Source organism: Dama dama, chromosome 18, assembly GCF_033118175.1.
Source record: "Dama dama isolate Ldn47 chromosome 18, ASM3311817v1, whole genome shotgun sequence".
NCBI lineage: Eukaryota > Metazoa > Chordata > Mammalia > Artiodactyla > Cervidae > Dama > Dama dama.
In genome coordinates this window covers 96347754-96369109 of record NC_083698.1, presented here as the reverse complement: position 1 = coordinate 96369109, position 21356 = coordinate 96347754, and the positions used below count along the sequence as shown (strand labels likewise).

At 40.4% G+C, this 21356-nt stretch overlaps 1 protein-coding gene across 1 annotated transcript in view; it reads left to right on the top strand.

Moving 5' to 3' along the window:
• The window catches only part of DGKI (diacylglycerol kinase iota), a 492712-nt gene that overhangs the window by 318059 nt on the left and 153297 nt on the right, over positions 1 to 21356 (top strand). The window contains exon 20 of the mRNA XM_061165882.1: positions 2716 to 2915. Coding sequence (XP_061021865.1) covers positions 2716 to 2915 — 200 coding nt within the window. The remainder of the gene's footprint in view (positions 1 to 2715; positions 2916 to 21356) is intronic.

Sequence of the window (21356 nt, the reverse complement as noted above, 5' to 3'; positions counted from 1 at the left end):
TTGTCATTGAAAAGTGAAAGTGAAAGTCGCTCAGTTGTGTCCAACTCTGTGACCCCATGGACTGTAGCCCTCCAGGCTCCTCTGTCCATGGAATTCTGCAGGCAAGAATACCAGAGTGGGTAGCTGTTCCCTTCTCTAGGGGTTCTGCCCGACCCAGGGATCGAACTGGGGTCTCCTGCATTGCAGGCAGATTCTTTACCAGCTGAGCTACCAGAGAAGCCCTTTATTTGTCATTGCTGCTGCTGCTGCTAAGTCGCTTCAGTCGTGTCCGACTCTGTGCGACCCCATAGACAGCAGCCCATCAGGCTCCCCCGTCCCCAGGATTCTCCAGGCAAGAACAATGGAGTGGGTTGCCATTTCCTTCTCCAATGCATGAAAGTGAAAAGTGAAAGTGAAGTCACTCAGTCGTGCCCGACTCTTAGTGACCCCATGGACTGCAGCCCACCAGGCTCCTCCGTCCATGGGATTTTCCAGGCAAGAGTACTGGAGTGGGGTGCCATTGCCTTCTCCGTTATTAGGCCTAGTCAAGACTGAGGAAAAAGAAAGAAACTGGTATTTCTCCCAGTGAATGAAGGGATACAACTTTGTCAGATAAATATTGGATTGAGAATTACTTGAAGGCAAGGGAAATATATTGGGAAAGTCCTGGAGATGCTAATAGTGCGTCAGATCCATAGGTTAACTTAAATGGGTAATTTAAGTACAATCAGAGAAACTTTCAGCTAAGTAACAGGATTGGGTAATAGGCTAGAAAGAATTTTAATAAATTCTCACTTCATTCTCTTCTGCCTCCTTGTTCTACTAATTGAATAAAATTGTATGTAAGGGTTACAATTGATGCTTTTTAACGTCAAAGGTGTTCAATAATGGTAAGTTCTTTTCAGTTTTTGTCCTATTTTCTTTCCCTCCTTTCTGTTCCTTTGTGTTTCTTTTATCTTTGCCTTTATACATAAACAGGTTTGTATTGTTCAGATTAATGTGAGTGCAAAAATAGTTCAAAGCACGAAATAAATACAAATACCTGGGAGCCAAATTAGTACAAGTTGACTTCACAAATCTCAGTTAACAAGTTTTTATTCCTCATTCATAAGATAGAGGTGAGAAGTGTGGAAACAAGCTGATAGTATGTAGATTTTCCTTTTTAAGTGAATCTTTTAGGTTTTGAGCTACAGTTAGTATTAACTCCTTCTAAGGTTTGTTTACTTTGTTATAAATTGATACTCAAAATGCCTTATAATAGAACCTTATTGAACAACTGTTAGTAGTATCTACTATAGTTAAATATACATCTAAACTTACAGCGTAGCAATTCTACTCATTGTATGTATGTATCCACCAAGAGATATACACAAGAAAGTTTACTTCAATAATAGCCCCAAACTTGAAACAGCCAAATGTTTACCAGCAGAAGAGTAGATAAATACACTTTTCTATTACTCAGAAATAATGATAAGCAAAAGATGTCAGACATGAGACTACATATGGTATGATTTATCTTATATGAACGTCAAGTTCAAACACACTGAATCTATGGTAATAGAAATCAGTTAGTGGGAGGTGAGAGGAGGGTAAATAGATCGGAGATTGGACAGAAGCACTTGGAAACCTTCTGGTTGCTGTAAATTGCCTAAAACTTAATCTGGATGGAGATTCACATATGTGTATAAAAGTGTTCATCAAACTGTATAAGACAGTTTGGGCACTCTCTACGTATGCTGTAACCAAACATATTATTTGATTTTAGTTCATCCCTGTAAGGGTGAGTGATACTAAAATAATTTTTTTTTTTTTTTACTAAGGCAGAGAAGTTATGCTAATTCGTTGCAGAATTTTAATGTTGGATTGACTTTTCGTTTTGTGGCTACTGTGGTGAACCAAGCTCTTATTGTGTTTGATTTTGATCCTCAAAGCTGCTTTACTGTTCAGAATGTTTTCAACTGAGGATTATTATTTTGCATTTCATTGATCTTATACAGATTAGAAGTAGTTTGAGGAGATTTTAGGTAAGAAGGAAAAGCTTGCCTGAAGTTTGAAAATTTTTCTAAGGATGGGTAGCATATTTTAATATAATGCATATTTAATATATAACTATAATTATATATTATAAATATATAAATATATTTATATATTAGCTATAGTATAGAAGCTGTCTTAAACTATGTATTTTATCTTTTTTAATATTCTTTCTGTTCTGCACACATTGGTTATTTAATGGAAATAGATGATGAAAAGAGCTTTTGTATTAAACTAACATGATTAAGACTGAAAATACATAAAAGCAAAAAGTGGCTGTCAGTGAGGATTTGCAATCAAGCTTTCACATTTTAGCTTATTTGTATGCATGATTTACCCAAGGTTTCCCATTTTACTCACAACTAACAGCTTTCACTAAGTATTTTTCAAAGACCTTTTGACTATATGCAGTAGACTTGGGGTTTCTGGGTTTTCTGAGTAATAATTCTTTTTTTAAGGTTGTTTTTTTTTACTGTGGATCATATTTAAAGTCTTTATTGAATTTGTTACAATGTAGCTTCTGTTTTATGTTTGGGTGTTTTGACTGCAAGGCATGTGGAATCTTCACTGCCCGATCAGGGATTGAACCCGCACACCCTACATTGAAAGGCAAAGTCTAAACCACTGGACCACCAGGGGAGTCCCTTGTGAGTAGCTCTTAGGTGCTCAGCTCTTGCTTCCTGTTGTCTCTTGTCTTTACAGGCTGCCCTGCAAGTCGGGGGCCATGGAGAAAGGCTGCACCAGTGTCGGGAGGTCATGCTGCTGACTTACAAATCCATCCCCATGCAAGTGGATGGGGAGCCCTGCAGGTTGGCCCCGGCTATGATTCGGATCTCATTGAGGAATCAGGCCAATATGGTCCAGAAGAGCAAGAGGAGAACGTCCATGCCTTTACTCAATGAGTGAGTCTGCCGACCTTTGTGAACACGGAGGCCATGCAGAGCAGGTCACTGAGCATGTGCATGGTCGGAGGCCTCCCCGTGCTGAGAAAGGAGAAAAGTCCAGGAAACTCAGCTGCCCCTTGGTCTCTCGCACATATTTCTTCTTCATGTTTACTATATGGTGACCACACGCTTCTTTCAGGAGTAACTCTTGTATGGTATGTTCGACTGATGATGCTTTTTCACCGACCGCCCACTTAAGTATATATTGACTGGGACCAGCTGAAAATCATTGAGTGATTCAGGGTCATAAAACCTGTCTGGTTAAATGTGTTCTGTTTCATTTTAGGAAGGCCCTGTTGGCCTCCTCTTCTTGACCCTGGTCACCTGGAGAGTGTTGGTTTCTCCAGGGCAGAAGGTTGGCAGAACTGGGTTTTGGCTCACCTGTCCCCTTGTTGCATCCCCTTCTGCTTGTTAGCGGACTGTCCCTTTCCCAATGCTCCCAGTTTGGAGTCCTATATTCTCTGATGCTTCGACTCAGTTTTGCTGTTGCTGGAGAGCATCCTATTGTCTAATAGATGAGACCTGAGCCATGACTCAATGCCTAAAGAAAATGTTCCCCTCCTGGACCCTTTCCTTTCTCGGGGGCTTTGATAAACTGATTTGGAAAAGGTGATAATGACTGGCTATTTTGAGTGCACATGCATTTTATAGAGTCCCTTTATCTAATTTTTTATTGAAAATGTCTCTTTGGGGTTAGAGAAAGGGGTGAAGAAACATGGGGATTTGGGGCATCATTTTGAGCCTCTTCTATATACCATGCCCCTATGCCTGACCTGACTTAAGGTAAGGCCATTTCCAGGTTTGAATTTTGGCCATTCTTGTGTCACAGTGAGGTACCCTCAGAGGTGCTCCTCCTGTTTGTGGCCTGTGATGCATGGTTATGTATTTGTACTGAATGGCTGGCTTCCTCTAGTGCCTGCGAAGCAAGAGCATGCTTTGCCAAGGTATTTATTGAGTCAATGTGGCAACTATAGAAGTGCCTAGAATGAACCCATGACACAGGGGTCATCACTCTCTGCCAAAGCTTCACCCTGTTCTGAAAAGGCAGATGTTGAAGAGTAGCGTTCAACAGGGCTCATAAAGTGTTTTCCTTTGTAGCCTCTGCTTCTAAGCTTGAGGGATCTTTTCTCCTCTGTACCCTCATATTCAAGAATCACTCTGTACTTGCCCAGCGTTTTTCCTAGATCCTTATCCAGAGGGCTGGTGTAGTTGCCTTTTTCATTTTGTTTACATTTTGCAGCTAGAGAAATTCTTGGGTCATTCCGGCTGCTTTTTCTATCCTCTGCCTTTCCCTGCTATTAGGTTGGATATACACTTCATGAGTTTCAGGCAAGGTATCAGCAGTAGTATACAGTTGGCCATACTCTCTCTTAAAAATGTTCAGAGTTAAGCTGTGAACTATTGGTTTGAGAGAAAATCTGAACTACAACGTGAAAAGTCCTCTCTGAGATAGTCAAGGTTGTTTTGGGTCACTTGTAGATCACTTGTTAGCAGAGCTAAAAAGTCTTAGTATCTACAGGCAAACAGCTCTTTTTCATGCCTGGTGCTTCTACCCTTAATAGCCTTATCAGACATGTAATTATTTTGCGGTGTTTAGTTTCAAACAGTTTTTGCCCTTGAGAAAAAAAAATTGTTTTTGCTCAGAAACTGTAATAAGAATTTATTTGGGATTTCTCCACATATTAAAATCAAATGTAAAGACTTGGTTTTTTTGGTACGTGTAGTACATATGATGTGACTTCACAGATTTAGCTTCAAGGGTGTTCAAGAAGCAATTTCATGTTAAAAAATGCAGTTATTTGCCACCAGGGGGCAGTGGTGCCTCCATCTAAGCGGCCTCAGACTCGAAGACAGACTTATGTGAAATGGCAGTAATAATGTTCTGTCCATTTCTTATGTATGCATATATATATACATATATCTTAAAGATTAGCAAAGATCTTGATTACTACTTATTATTAAAATTATCCTTCAACACTGCATTTTTAGAAAATCTGCCACCCACTATTCTTATTCACCATCTGTGATTAGACTGTTTCATTCTGTTTGGAAATTCAGCTTTTCCACTGAATTTCCAAGTGGCGGTTCCCGTGTAAGGGAAGCCTGGCCACTGATACCTTCTTAGGAGTTTTCTTCCACGTTCTGAGTCCTTCAGACTTTTCGTTCTTTAGGCCACCATTGTGCAAAGTTCACCTTTGCAGTCAAGACAGAGAGCAGTATGGCTGTCTTGAACATCATCATATTTTTGCTCTCCTGTTGCTCTCCTTGAAGTGCCCCCTTCCTTCCTTTTCATCTGTTAGCTTTTGCTCAAGTTCATCCTCCCATCGACATATCACTTTCCCTGAGAATCCTTTTCCTTCTGCTTCCAGCCGTTAAATATACCACTCAGCGTTCCTGTAGTGCTCTTGTTACCTCTGTCATGCCATTTATCAAAACTAGTGTCATTACTGGTTGACATGTCTGCTCTGCTCTCTGGGGAGACCCTGGGGTTTTCCTCGCAGGGCCCCCAGTTCCTGCCAGTTTGCTGAGACTTAATGTTACATGTTGAACAAGGGACTCCCGCATGGATCAGATCTATAATGTTCCATCTGTTGCATTTCTCAGAAATTGATTCCAAAATAACATAAATCTAAAAACCTTGTGAGTATAGAAATAATATAGAAAATCTCTTGATCATATTTTATGGTAGTAAGTGGAAGATATATACTTAAGAATTTTAAGATCTGGTACACATGGATGGCTGGAGAAAATCCCGTGAGAAACAGCTAAATGGCTTTCATGATGCCCCTAGAGCTTTACTTCTGCAAAAAGAAAAAAAAATTCTAAAAAAATATTTCTTGGCTTGTGATCCCATTTGCTATTACCATATACAAACTAAAAGGCTAACTAGGCCCATTAGGTTCACTACCCACTCCTCTGCCCACCCCATTGATACAGGAGCATATGCCTTTATATGTCATTTATGGCTTATGAACCTACTTCAGATATGACTCTAATAAATATCATCCACCCCAAAAGTAATTGAGCAGGTTTGTCTAGGTTCATATTCATGTATTAGTAACATGATAGCCAGAAAAGTCTGATCATGCTATTTGAAAGGCACTCTTGAAGGAGATCAGAAATTCTACATTAACTCAGGTGCTTAGGAAGACCTTAGCCTGAGTTCTCTAGCAATTAAGACAGCATTGTGAAGGGTGACTGTATCCTCCAGGGGAAAGAAAGATTTTCAGTTGGCAGACTCTGAATTGGGCAACTGGGTTCCACCATCCTGGGCTGCTGAGAAGTATTATTGGTGATAACTGATACCCCTTTGAGGATAATAAGAAGTTAATTCGTGGGAGGCTTCATATGGGAATTTACATACCCAGCAGAAATGAGGGAGTAGGGTTACAGGGAAAATACGGATTGGGGAGAAGTGTTATGGTTGAAACCATTCAAATGGTCCGAGAGAGTAAGAGTTGTTACTAATAACATAAAAGTGGGAGGAAATGTGGGGTTTCATTTCTTCAGTTCCACATTTTATCTTTTGTGGTAGCCATGGAAGACCCTCTCTGTTATTTTTTTTAAAGGAGGGGTAGAGAACAGAGAGAAGTCTATGGCTTCACTCCACTGCCAAGAGTATCAGTGGAATTACAGCATCACTGTGATGAAATTAGGCTTTCTTGGTATGACCTTTAAGTTTCTGTTGGGTGGCTCTTCTCAAGATAGTTTTTCTTCTGACATGAACATTTCAGCAAAGCCCTGGAATCATGAGGACTATGTTAAACGACTCAGCTTACCTTGATTCTGCTCAAAGATGAGTTGACTGGGCCAGCCTACCACTCGTGTGTGTGTGTGTGCGTGCGTGTGTGTGTGTGCGTGCGCGTGTGTGTGTGCGCACGCGTGTATGTGCGCGCGTGCGTGTGTGTGTCTGTGCACGCGCACAGACGGATGCCCTCTGAGACCTAGAGCCCGAGAGGACCGTGGTACCCGCGGCCCCGCGCAGCATCCACGCTCCTGCAGCCCCGGCAGGCGCCCCGCCTCGCGCCCCAGTCTGCGGCTTGCCTGAGAGCCGGCCCTGCCGTGTGTCCTGTTGGCTTCGTCGCTATCACTGGCTTTTTGGATTCTTTCTGTGGCTGGCTTGGTTTTCCTTTTCTTTTCATTCACTGTTTGGTGACGCGCTCATTTAAGTTCTGTTTAAATTTTGTGTGTCTCTCTTTCTCTCTCCCGGCTTGTTCCCTGTCTGTCCACGCTGTTTTGCTGACTGTCTTCGCTGCTCATTCCCTGCTGCCTCTAGTATCCATCAGGTGCAAGCTGCGGACCTGCGGAGAGTGTCTGCCCCCCCAGGCTCCTTCACCATGTGAGTACAAAGCCGTTCTGTTTTTACATTGTGTCTCAGCCTCATCTCCTCCTCAGGGCGAGAGGACCTGCCTCCTCGTCCTTCACAGGTCTGCTTCTCAGACAAAGAACCACCTCGCCATGATTGTCCACTTTAGCCCTTCTTTGATTTGAGACGCAGCTGTGAAGTTCTCTGTGTTCTATTCATCTCAGTCTTCTCTGAGTTCACAGTTTAAGTTTTTTGATGAGATACTTCAGGGTCCAGAGCTGCACGGGGTTGTATGAAATTCCATACCAAGCTTTGGTTTCTATGGAAAGTAAACCCATTAGACCATCCCATCGTCTATGGCTCTGACTTTGAAGCAGCGCCCGCTACTCTTGATCCTGTGGATGGACCCCTGAAATTATTGATATGTGTGGAGCTTTGAGTGTACGTACGTGCATCTGTGCATTTTTCCAGGTTGAGCATCCGTAGTGGTAATAAATGATCAATGACCCAAAGTTGTTAATGAGTGGGCAAAATGCATTTTATACATAGTACTTTGTACTTAGCACACTTTATGCTTTTTTTTTTTTTTTTTTTCTGGTGAAGAACAGAAAGAAATTACTTTTTTAGCACTTCAGGACTTTTTTATGCTGTTGCCTCTGTCTTGCCCTTGCTTCTTTTCTCCATCTTACATATACTTGTATTATGTTTCAGGTGCTATTAAAGGTGCTTTACATACATCAACTAACTTACTCCCCAAAACCCCTATGCTATAGGTTATAATTACCTCCATGTTATATGTGAGGGATCTGATGAACAGAGAAGTTAAGTAACTTCAGGAGGGTCACACAGCTAATAAGTGGTAGACTAGGATTCATACTTCTGCAGCCTGGTTTCAAAATTCATGCTTTTAACAATTTATGATCTGCCGTTTTTCATCTATCAGTATTTCTCAGGGCTCGGTTGAATAACTGCCTTTGCCAAGAACTATACCTTGATAATTGCTGGTAGAACTAGTTATGTCCTCATTGGAATTCACTATTATAATATTGTACTTATTATAGTTCTCAAGGTATAATTGATTGGTACTAATTATATTAGCTCTATATCTGTGTGTATCCCACACTACACTTAGGCTATATATGTAAATTAAATCATTTACAGTTATCTTCCTATGATTTTTGTATTCCCAGTCCTGATCACAGACCTTAACACAAGCGTTCTGAAACTAGAAAGAATTGTTTGTTGGTTGGTAGAATGAATGAGTGAAAGAATGCATGTCTAAATCGAACTGTGCCAATATCTAACGTCTAGGGATGTGCCAATGTGACTCCTGAAGTTCAATTACGTAATTTTGCTTTCAACTCTAATCTTGTGGAAACATGCTTATTTATTCATTTATTGCAAAATGTTTTTCTAAAAGTATTATTTTGTACTTGCTCTGTGTCAGATGCTATTTTCTGCCTGGTATTTAGGGTTGAGCACCACAACCATATACTTTCATGGAACTCAGTATTGACTGGTCAGACAACAAGAAAATAGCACTTACTTTCTAATTTGGCAGCTGTTACTGGGTATATTATCCTACATAAGTCCTGTTCAGTAAATATGAGTCCAGAATGGCCCTCAGTGTTCATTATTTTCAGCTCATTTACTGATAGAGTTCAAACAATTGAGACTATCAACAGCAGACATCCTGGTGTTATTTGTCATGTTTCTATCACCATTTAAGCTTTCACTGTGTTTGTTTTCACCATATAATTTAAATGAGGCTCTTTTTTCCCTTCTTTTATTTTTCCAGGTATGTATGCTATAGGAAGGTGAACTGTCCTGTTACTTTTCATAGAGTGTAACAGGACCCCAGATATGGCCACTTAAAACTTGACTACTGATCTAAAGTATTTTATACTTCTATATGCTATATTAATTAGTGCATATTATAGATTTTATATCTATATAACTGATGACTTATATAATAAGTGTTTATTAGAGTATTGTTTTAAAAATTCGGTAACTAAACACTGTCAGATAGAGCAAGGAAACTGGAGAAAAATCCAACCACAGTAATGAGCGTTGTCTTTATATACTGGGCTGGCCAAAAAGTTGGTTCGGGGTTTTCCGTAAGATGGTATGGAAAAACCCAAACTCACTTTTTGGCCAAGCCAATATTATGGCAGAGGTAAACTTAGCTTAGACCCACTCTCATGCTGCCATTTGCAGCAGTATTTGAGAATCACATTAACCTTGCCTTGGTCCTCACGAAAGTCAGGATGCCAGTTTTGTGAGCTAAACTTTGATTTTTTTTTTTTTTTTTTTCACACTCTGTATCAGCTATTCTCTGCTCAGAACAACTCTTTTTTTACAGATGATCTTTCCTTTGGGAGAAACCTCTTTATGCTGTTTCTAAATCAAATGTTACTTTCCTAAAGCAACTTGAATTATCCTTTCTCTCTAGCTTTCCAATGACTTTTTTTTAATTAGGGAGGAAGTCATGGTTTTGACAACATAATGCATACATTGTTGGGAATTGCAGCATACTATTAATGTGTGCGTACACGGGAAATTTCAGCTTTATACAAAGAAGAATCTTGAAATTTTTGTTTTGATCACATATGACCATATATGAGGATAAATTGAACTGAACTGATGAGGGTAAAGCATCTGCCTGCCAATTCAGGAGACACAGGAAATTCAGGTTCAGTCCTTGGGTCAGGAAGATCCCCTGGGGAAGGAAAGGGCAACCCACTCCAGTGTTCTTGCCCAGAAAATCCCATGGACAGAGGAGCCCAGCGGGCTGCATCCATGGAGTTGCAAGGAGTCAGATATGACTGTGTGACAACAACAACAAATCAAAGCTATTTAGTGCCTTCATCCAACAGAACAAAATAAAGTAAATGAATTATTTCACTACAAATTTGAGGTTCTGTACCTTTTTTTTTTTTTTTTTTAACATCAGAGAAAAGCTATAATTCCCAGAGTTGGCTTCAGTTCAGTCACTTAGTTGTGTCTGACTCTTTACAACCCCATGGACTGCAGCACGCCAGGCTTCCCTGGCCATCACCATCTCCCAGAGCTTGCTCAAACTCATGTCCATTGAATCAGTGACGCGATCCAACCATCTCATCCCCTGTTGTCCCCTTCTCCTTCTGCCTTCAGTCTTTCCCAGCATCAGGGTCTTTTCTAATGAGTCAGTTCTTGGCATCAGGTGACCAAAGTATTGTAGCTTCAGCTTCAACATCAGTCCCTCCAATGAAAAATAAGGACTGATTTCCTTTAGGGTTGACTGGTTTGATCTCCTTGCAGTCCAAGGGACTCTCCAAAGTCTTCTCCAACACCACAATTCAAAAGCATCAATTCTTTAGCACTCAACATTCCTTATGATCCAACTCTCACATCCATCATGACTACTGGAAAAACCATAGCTTTGACTGGACAGACCTTTGTTAGCAAAATAGTGTCTCTGCTTTTTAATATATTGTCTAGGTTGGTCATAGCTTTTTTCCAAGAAGCAAGTATCTTTTAATTTCATGGCTGCAGTCACTATCTGCAATGATTTTGGAGCCTGAGAAATAAAGTCTGTCACTGTTTCCATTGTTTTCCTGTTTTCCATAAAGTGATGGGACCAGATGCCATGATCTTCATTTTTTGAACGTTGAGTTTTAAGCCAGCTTTTTCACTCTCTTCTTTCACCTTCAAGAGGCTCTTTAGTTCCTCTTCACTCTCTGCCATGAGAGTGGTGTCATCTGCATATCTGAGGTTATTGATATTTCTCCTGGCAATCTTTATTCTAGCTTGTGCTTCATCCAGCCCAGCATTTCACATGATGTACCCTGCATATAAGTTAAATAAGCAAGGTGACAATATACAGCCTTGATGTACTCCTTTCCCATTTTGGAACCAGTCCATTGTTCCATGTCTGGTTCTAACTATTGCTTCTTGACCAGCATACAGATTTCTTAGGCAGGTCAAGTGGTCTGGTATTCCCATCTCTTGAAGAATTTTCCACATTTTGTTGTGATCGACACAGTCAAAGGCTTTGGCATGGTCAATAAAGCAGAAGTAGATCTTTTATTTTTCTGAAATTCTCTTGCTTTTTCTATGATCCAGTGGATGTTGTCAATCTGATCTCTGGTTCTTCTACCTTTTCTAAATCAAGCTTGAACATCTAGAAGTTCTTGGTTCATGTACTGTTGAAACCTAGCTTGGAGAACTTTGAGCATTACTTTGCTAGTGTGTGAGATGAGTGCAATTGTGTGGTAGTTTGAGCATTCTTTGGCATTTCCTTTCTTTGGAATTGCAATGAAAACTGACCTTTTCAATCCTGCAGCCACTGCTGAGTTTTTCTAATTTGCTGGCATATTGAAGGCAGCACTTTCACAGCATCATCTTTTAGGATTTGAAAGGGCTCAACTGGAATTCCATCACCTCCACTAGCTTTGTTCATAGTGACGCTTCCTAAGGCCCACTTGATTTCACATTCTAGGATGTCTGGCTCCAGGTGAGTGATCACACCAATGTGATTATCTGGGTCATGAAGATCTTTTTTGTATAGTTCTTCTGTGTATTCTTGACATCTCTTCTTAATATAACATAACTTGTAACCTGGCCATTCTTACTTTCTTTTTTCTTTTTTATTGAGATATAATTGACAGCTAGCATTATATTAGCTTCAGGTGTACCACATAATTATTCAGTGTTTGTTTATACTGTGAAATGATCATCACAATAAATCTAGTTAATATTGAGTTGGCCAAAAAGTTCATTCAACTTTTTCCATAAGATGTTACCGTGAAACCCAGTATTTATCATCATGTATGGTTACAATAGTTTTTTCTTATGATGAGAGCTTTTAAGATCTCTTAGCAACTTTAAAATAGACAATACAATGCTTTTAATTCTAGTCACCATGCTGTACATTACATCCCTAGGATTTATTTATTTTATAATGGATGCTTGTACCTTTTGACCCATTTCACCCTTCTCTCCCCAGTGTTGCTCAAAGAATTATTAGAGCAGTTCCTCAATTAATAAATTCATTATAATTAATGCCTTTACAGTAGAATCCCCATTGACGTCTACATACATGCACTATCTCATAAATCATGAATACTCATGTTATGTGGTCATGCCCAAAAAGCCCCCAAAAGTGTATAACTGTAAAATGAGTCTTTCTGGAACTCTTTCACTTTTAGGAGTTTTTTTCATTAAGTTCTGTTTCTCTCCTGCTCTTCCTCTACCAAAATGAAATAATGTGAACTCGTTCCATCTAATTTATTTATTTTTTATCTTTCAACAATATTATTCAGTACTTTAGATGTCAGATACTCTGTGGGATACTGGAGATAAGAGATTAGAAAGCTAAGGTTACTGCCCTGGAGAAATGGATGTACTGTAGGAATAGGCCTACAGTGTTAACACAATTCTGACACAATGTGAGAAGCGTCCAAATAGAGATTCTGGTTGCACTTCCTGTGAATAACCTTTTATTGAGTATTTATTATATTTGTTTTTATACTTTAATATTTAAAATAAAATGGGGTCAAGTTGACTTTTTTGATATGTAGTTCCCACTTTTAAGACATGTATCGATCCATATAGCCAGCCTCGTAATCAGGCTATAGAAGGGTTCTATCACTCCAAAAAGCTGCCTTGTAATCTATATCCTTTATGATCACACCCTCTAATCCCTGCATCTCTCATCTCAACCTCTGGCAACCACTGTCTGCTATAGTTTTGTGTTTTGAAAAAGTGAAAGTGTTAGTTGCTTTAGTCATGCCTGACTCTTTGGGACCCCATGGACTGTAGCCCACACCAGGCTCCTCTGTCCATGGAATTCTCTAGGCAAGAATACTGGAGTGGGTTGCCATTTCCTTCTCTAGGGGATCTTCCTGACCCAGGGATTGAACCTGGGTCTCCTGAATTACAGGCAGGTTCTTTACCGTCTGGGCCACCAAAATTGGCGGCCCCAGTGTTGTGTTCTAGAGAATGCCATATAAATGCAATCTTTATAACTGGTTCCTTTGAGTGAACATAACATTTTGATATTTATCAGAGTTGTTGCATATATTAATCATTTGTTCCTTTTTGTTGCTGAATAGTATTCCCTGCATGGATGTTTCCATTTATTTACCCAATAACCCAAAATGACATGTGGGTTATATCCAGTTTTGGGTGATTCGGAATAGAGCTGCATTAACATTGATGAACAAGTTTTGTGAAAACTAAGTTTTCATTTTTCCAGGCTAAATACCTGGGAGGGATTCCAGGGTCATCTGGCAACTTCATGAGAAATCAACACTGTTTTCCATAGTGGTTGTACCATGGAATTGTACCATTGTGGTTGTACCCTTCTGCATTTCCACCAACTGTGTATGAGAGTTCCTGTTGTCCCCCATCTCTTTCAGCACTGAGTAGTGTCAATATTTTAAAATTTTAATCATTTAATACCAGTTTCATATGACCATTTCATATGACTATTTGCCAGCTTTTATACATTCTGTAGTGAATCATCCTCTCAAGTCTTTGCACATTTCTTAAATTGGGCTGTTTGTTTTCTTCCTGTTGAGTAAGTTGGTCAAGTATTTTGGATCCATGCCTTTGTTAGATATGTGTTTTGCTTAATCATTTCTTTGTTTTAGAAAGCAGTGGAATCAGCTTTCAGGCCCCAACTTCTGACTCATCCTCTGAGCGTGAGTTATATTTTCAGAGCCTTTGCAGGGCTGTTCCTGTCTGTCCGGAGTGTACCCCACGAAGTTGCAGGATGGAACCTGAGTGGAGGTTGCTCTGTGGCTTTAGTTCCCAAAGTCTGCGGTACTGTGTTTAGGGCCAGATTCACACATCTGCAGTTGAGAAATGAACCCAAGTTCACGAACGTCCCTGTGGAGTTGTTTCCCCAAGCTCCTCCCCGCCTCTCTCTCTCATTGGCCCCAGCACTTTCCCATTTCTTGGGGCTCCCTTTTCAGATCCTTCAGCCGGAACACTAAGGCTTTAGTTACCTCATTCTGCTGCATACCTCCTAAAACCATGTTCACCTCCAGGACCAGGGAATGAAATGACCGAAAGAGAAAGAGAAGCATGGTGTCTTATCCCACCCTCTTGGGCCCACAGCTCCTCTCATCAGAGAGGAAGATTCCCTTTCTTTAAAGTTTGTTTTTTTTTTCAAGTATAGTCGATTTGCAATGTTTGTGTTAATTTCTACTGTACAGCAAAGTGACTTGGTTATCCGTATGTACATTCTTTTTCATATTCGTTTCCATCATGGTTTATCCCAGGAGGTTGAATATAGTTCCCTGTGCTCTCCAGTAGGACCCTGTTGTTTATCTTCCTCTCTTTATAGTTTTAAGTACCTAAGACCTTTGTCATTGCTGCCGCCAGCACAGCAAAATTGCCCGAGTGCTGAATTCTGAGAAGATGGAGCAGGAATAAAAGAGGAAGATTTCCCCCAGTTTCTCTGCTCATTCATAGTCCCTTTCCTATCCTCACATCAGTTCAAGGGCTCTCCTAGAGCTTTCTCTGCCTTTGCCTGTTGTCCATTTTAGGTTTTGTACTGCCTGGAGTCCAGACTAGGGTTGATTAGAGGTCAGAGGAGGAGAGAGCTCGCCATTAGTTGGATGGTATTTTAAATTCTGGTCTTCTCCCTGTCATTTATTTTTCGAGTTCTTAAATACCTGTTTTATGCATTCTGTCCAGTTTTTATGGCTGCATTCATTGGGGGAAAAGAATGGTGGGTGCTTACCTTCCTCACCCAGAACCAGAACTTCTCTGCTGTTGCTTCTTTTTTTTTTTTTTCGGCTGCTTTGGGTCTTAGTCACTGCACAAGAAGGGGGATCATCTCTGTGTCTTGCAGGACCCTTTGTTTCTGGGTGTAGGCTCTCTAGTTGTGGCACTTGAGCTTCAGTAGTTGCGATACACGGACTTAGTTACACCATGACATATGGGATCTTAGTTCCCCGACCAGGGATTGAACCCGTGTTCCCCGAATCCCAAGGCAGACTCCCAACCACTGGACCACCGGGAAAGTCCATCTGCTGTCTTTTAAAGCAGAGAGTTTTCACACTGTATCCTCTTTTTACCTGATGCAGTAACTCAGGGTGCCATAGCTAAGCTCTGCAGAGAAACCAGTGTGTTTTCATCTGCAACCAACCAATGTTAATTGTAATAGGCAATCTTGCACAACAGTCAAAATTTAAACATAAACAAGATGTTACCCGATGCTAAATTGCATGGATTTGCTTGTTATCTTGGGAAAGGCAGAGTTAGACACAGGTCCTTGAAAAAAGTATGAATTGTTACCTTTGACCACAACCTGACTATGACTCTGCATTCTAAACTTGCTTCCAATTAAGTGATGGCTTCTTGGTAAAGGATGAAAGCAAATTGATTTTTGTTCTAGGAAGAAAGGGAGTTTTACTAAGAGAAAGAGAAATATTTTTGATGTGTCTATCTTTTTCTTTTGAGTTGAGTTTAATAATTTATTTTTTGAGAAATAGCCAAGAGAGAACCAAGAATCTTTAATCTTCATGATTGGAAAAAATATAAATTGGTCACAGGTGGTTTAATATTTGCATGCCTCTGGCCAAGGAAGTAAACTAGAAAATTCTTTGAAATGCTTTCTAAAAATTTGGTCACTTTGTCTCCAACTAGTCACATCAAACCTTTTGTTTCAGCATTTTCCTGAATTGTGTATTATGCTATGAAAGGCCTATTTATTTTGTTTATTCAGTACTGGCCCTTTAATTAGAAAATAAGGTTCAGTATGCTTTTTCCAAAACCCTTTCTCTTTTCCTTTCCTCTTTCAGTAAACTTCACTCCTCCACACCCTGGACTCTCTCAGGGAGTAGGAAGAGCCTTTTCAACATAGAAATTTACATGCGTGCCTTTGGAAACTATGGGGTTTACCTCTAAAGTAGCCAAGAAGACCCATCAGACATGATTTGCCTCGGAATGAATTAAGCTTATTGGTGAACACACCACCTTCATGGACCTTCAGGATGAATAGCACTCCTGGGCCTATTAAACCTACAGAAGAGGGCTTCATGCCTGGGGCAGGAATCTGCCCATATTTTAGTCCATGGATTATTATTTTGGGGTCATAATTTCTGGACCCAAAAACCAATTGTGACAGTACTAAAAAGGCCTAGGTATGCACAAAATTGTGACTGTGTTTGTTGTTAATGCTTGTGTTATTATTGTTTGATTATCTCTGAGCAAGAGGTTTACATATCATTTTTAAAATTGACTTTAATTTTTGACTGATTTCAATGAACACATGTCTATAAAGGGGAAAAAATATAGCCATTTGTAAAAATGTCTCTGCTTTAAAAGGCAGCCGAGGAAATTCCCTGTGGCTCAGTGGTTAGGATTCAGTGCTCTCACTGCCAGAGCCTCGGGTTCCACCCTTGATCAGGGGAACTGAGATCCTCCGTGCCCTATGGCGTGGCCAAAAAAAAAAGGCAGTAGAGAATTCTGGTTCTGAGTAAGATGGGTAAGCACACACTCCACTCCCGCCCTCCCCTAGTGAATGCAGCTATAAAACCAAAAGGAAAAAATGAAATTTAAAAGAACAGGAGAGAATTGTTGAATCTGCTGGTTGAGCAAGTGACATTTCTTTCAGTTCTACTTCAGAATCAAATGGCAAAGCATAATAGTTAGGCTATTTGCAAAATAGAAATGGACTCACAGACATAGGGACCAAACTTATGGTTATCAAGGGGGAAAAGAGGGAGGGAATGAAATTGGGAGATTGGGATTGACCTATATATACTACTGTGTATAAAATAGATAACCAATGAGGGCCTACTGAATTGCACAGGGAACTCTGCTCAATGCTCTGTGGCCACCTAAATGGGAAGGAAATCTAAGAAAGAGGGATATATGTATACATATAGCTGATTCACTTTGCTGAACAACAGAAACTAACACGACGTCCTAAAGCAACTGTATTCCATAAAAGAAAGAGTTAGCCTCAGGCTTTCTGGAAGATAAAGCTATTTGCGCTCTGATCCTTTGAACAGAGGAAGCTGCTAAGCTTCCCTGGTCTTTTCTGCTCCCTCCTTTCTCTCGCTTCCACCCCCACGTCTTCTGAATTCCTGGTGGTTTCACTCCCGCTGCCCACAGTTCCTAGACCTTCAATTATGTCCAACTGTCGTGCTTTCGTTTCTTCCTCTGCCACCCCTCTCTGCTGGTTCCGTAAGACCGATACACCAGAGAAAAGGAGAACTCCGTGGGATTCATCTCATTCCAGTGTCCACGCTTGAATCCAGGCTGCACCTCAGCTCACTGGTTTCTTTCCCCCTGTGCTTTGCGAGTTTCCACAACAGCTCTCCACCCCACCTGCACTTCTGTCCTCACCCAGGTAGCGGGGGCAGGGGCCTTTAGTGACTTTAAGACCGGGGGACGGCAGGAGCTGACCCAGGTCTCTAACTGTGGGGTCTTCCTCATTCTGTAGACCCAAGCCCCAGAAAGATGGCCTCTGTTTTGAGTGAATATGTGAGCCCTGCTTTTGTCCCTGTGACACAGACCCGATAGTACCCTATAGTAACCTTTTTACATTTTAGTTTTTCAGATATTAAAAAGAAATGCAGTTTGTCCCTGGGATTCTTATCAGCTCTGAAGTTCTGTCATGTGAAAGTTCAGGGCATGACCCTGGACTCTATGAAGATCTGCCCCAAAGGGATCTAAGACATGAAGTATGTGAGACATACCCTGGGATGGGGACAGGGTCATTCTTTATCCTTAGTACCAAGCAGGAGGCCAGGCTGTGTACCATCTGGGTACACTTTCAACTTTCTCTCAGCAAGAACCTGCGTGGATTTTTTCGTTAAGCCAGAGAGATAATATGGGCCTGGTATTTGTGATCAAATCTAACATCCTGATAACTGTGTGTGGTAACGATTGCTATCATTCCCACCCGATAGATGAGAAGACCGAGAATAAGAAATGTTGGGAAACTTGCCCAAGATCAGGTGCTATAAGTCATAAAAGGTAATATCCAGGGCTGTTTGAGGGTGGCGTTTAAGGCACTGAATTGTGCTGTTGATATAACTTCTGGTCATTTTCTTGCGTGTGTGTATTTTTATATAGGTAACTTCTGAGTTTTAACCAAATCATCCTATGTAAACTCCCCCTTTTAAGAAAACCTCAGGGATAACACATTAGAATTCAATTTTGAGTGTTTCAAATGTGTGAATCTCTAGGATTGCAGATTTGAAGTTTGTGTTATTGTACGAAAAATGTCAGAATGACAAACCCCAGTTAAAAATAAATTCTCACACAGCTAAAGAAGGTGGAGAGTCTTTTAGGCTTGTTTGTAATGGTGTTGGGTCTGCGAAAGAGACTTGTAGGGGCGGGTCCTGCTCACATCCTCAGGGGACGGACGGTGCCTGTGTTCTCTCGGCAAAGGTGATCGTGGCTCCAGCATCTGCTGTAATGACGTAAATGGGTATTAGGACTCCCTCAACATTTAAAGTTATATCTCATTGCTCTTAAAATTTACAGATGAATTATTCATGGCTGCGTAGGTGTAGAAACAGTCTTGCAAGTCAGCACTTCTTGTATAATAAAAGGTCACTTCAAAAGAAGGAAAACAGCAACAACAAAAAAAGTGAAGCTGATCCTAACTCAGGTGTTTGTGCAAGGGGCAAGGCATGGGGCCCAGTGAGCTTCAAGATAAAGAGGAAGGTTTTCAGTCCTGCCTGACTCTTTTTGACCCCATGGACTGTAGCCCACCAGGCTCCTCTGTCCATGGAATTTTCCAGGCACAGATTCTGGAGCCGGTTCCATTCCCTACTCCAGGGGATCTTCCCAACCCAGGGATGGAATCGGTGTCTCCTGCCTTGTCAGATGAATTCTTTACCCCTGAGCCGCTTGGGAAGCCCTCAGGAAGGTTTGGGTACAGTCTGCTGGGGAGGAAGATTCATGAGTTGTGTTTGTTTAATCAAAGTAAATTTTAGAAAATTAAAAATGAAAAGGCCTGAGGTTAGAGGTAACATTAGTCCAATAAACACAACAACGACTTTTTAAAGATTCCACATACTCTGACTTTGAGGAAAAGAAGCAGAAATTAAGGTCTGATCATCCCAACAGTGACATTAAGCCAGGAGAAATTTCCAATTCATGTTGGAGTTTTGGAAAGTGAATAATTAGACTGCTCTCATTCTTCTATTATGTATCGTTTTATCAGCCATAATGTTAGGATTAAAACTAAGTGTGTTATTTTTCCTAGTGCATCTTTTTAATAGGCATCTGTATTACTTTGCTAGGGCTGCCATAACAGAGTACCCAGATACAGAGGCTTAAACAGAAATTTATTTCCTTGTAGACCTGGAAGCTGGAAGTCTGACATCGAGATGCTGGAAAGACGACTTGCTTCTGAGGCCTCTCTTTGGCTTATAGATAGCCATCTTCTCCCTGGATCTTCACACTGTCTTTCCTCCCTGTCTGTCCATCTCCTAATCTCTTCTTCTTATAAGGACACCAGTCAGATTGAATTAGGTTTCACTCATATGACCTCATTTTAACTCAGTTCATCTTTAAAAGACTTTATCTTCAAATACAGTCACTTTTTTCAGTAGTAGGGTTAGGACTTCGATGTGTGATTTTTGGGGTACACAATCTAGCCCGTAACATTGTACAAGAAAAATTTGAATACATTTTAGGATTTTTTTTCTGTCACCAACTACATGAAGGCTGAACTTTGTGTATTTTACATATATTGATCATTTAATTCTTTAAAATCTTTTTTTTTTATTAAACTGTCTAAGAGGCTAAAGAACATTGCTCTTTTATTTGTAGCATATTCTAAGTATTAATTAACTGGGATTTTCCAGGCAAGAGTATTAGAGTGGGTTGTCATTCCCTTCTCCAAGGGATCTTCCCGACCCAGGGATCAAACCTGGGTATGTGGCATTGCAGGCAATTTCTTTACCGTCCAAGTCACCAGGGAAGCTTCCAGTTTGATAAGGTCAGTGACCTCTCTAGGCCAAAATTTATTTTTTGTAAATTAAAATGGCTTACAATATGAACTAAGATTCCCACAAGCCATGAAGCACCCTCCCCTCAAATAAGCTTTTTGAAGAGCTTCTGGTATAATTTCTACAAGAGGAGAAACACCCATTGAAATTTAGCACACCCGTGATTTCTCCCAACATCCCCAGCATTTGGGGCTTTCTAGATGGCACAGTATCGGCTTGCAATGTGGGAGACCTGGCTTCGATCCCTGGGTTGGGAAGATCCCCTGGAGAAGGGAAAGGCTACCCACTCCAGTATTCTGGCCTGGAGAATTCCATGGACTGTCTAGTCCATGGGGTTTCACAAAGAGTCAGACACGACTGAGTGACTTTCACTTTCAGATGTCACAGTGGTAAAGAATTTGCCTGCCAATGCAGAAGATGTAGGTTCAGGGAAGATCCTCTGGAGAAGTTGAAATAGCAACCCGCTCCAGCATTCTTGCCTGGAAAATCCCACGGACAGAGGAGCCTGGTGGTCTACAGTCCATGGGATTGCAAAGAATCAGATACAACTGAGTACAGCACAATATGAACTTTAAATTTTTGCTCAAAAGATCTGAATTCCTAAGGCATTATTATAATAAAAATAAAGTTAAATACTTTTAGAAAATAGTTATATCTTTAGATATACCATTACAACTGTGAAGTTAGTCATAAAATTGTTGCATTCAGAGAAAAAAAAGAAACATCTCAGTTTTTACTCCAGTACTATAGTGATGACTATATTATATTTTGCCATGGAATATGAAGAACATATCAATAACAAAGAAATCTGGACGTTTGTTTTGATGTTGCAAGAGAGTATTTATTTCAGGTTGCTTTGCTGAGGTGGTAATGAAATGCAATGTGCATTTCATTTGTGAGAACTTCAGTTGAATTATACCCATGTAATTGAGTTTTTCTCATCTGTCATAATACCCTGAAATGCTTATATGAAATGAAAAGAGAGTATATTTTAAAAGACATAAAAAGAAAATACTTCTTGATGCTAGATTTAATTAATCCCCAGAACTTACCATCACATTTTGTGTCAGAAAATGGAATTCTAAAAAGAATTCAGCATGTTTCAAAATTTGCAGCTAAGATATT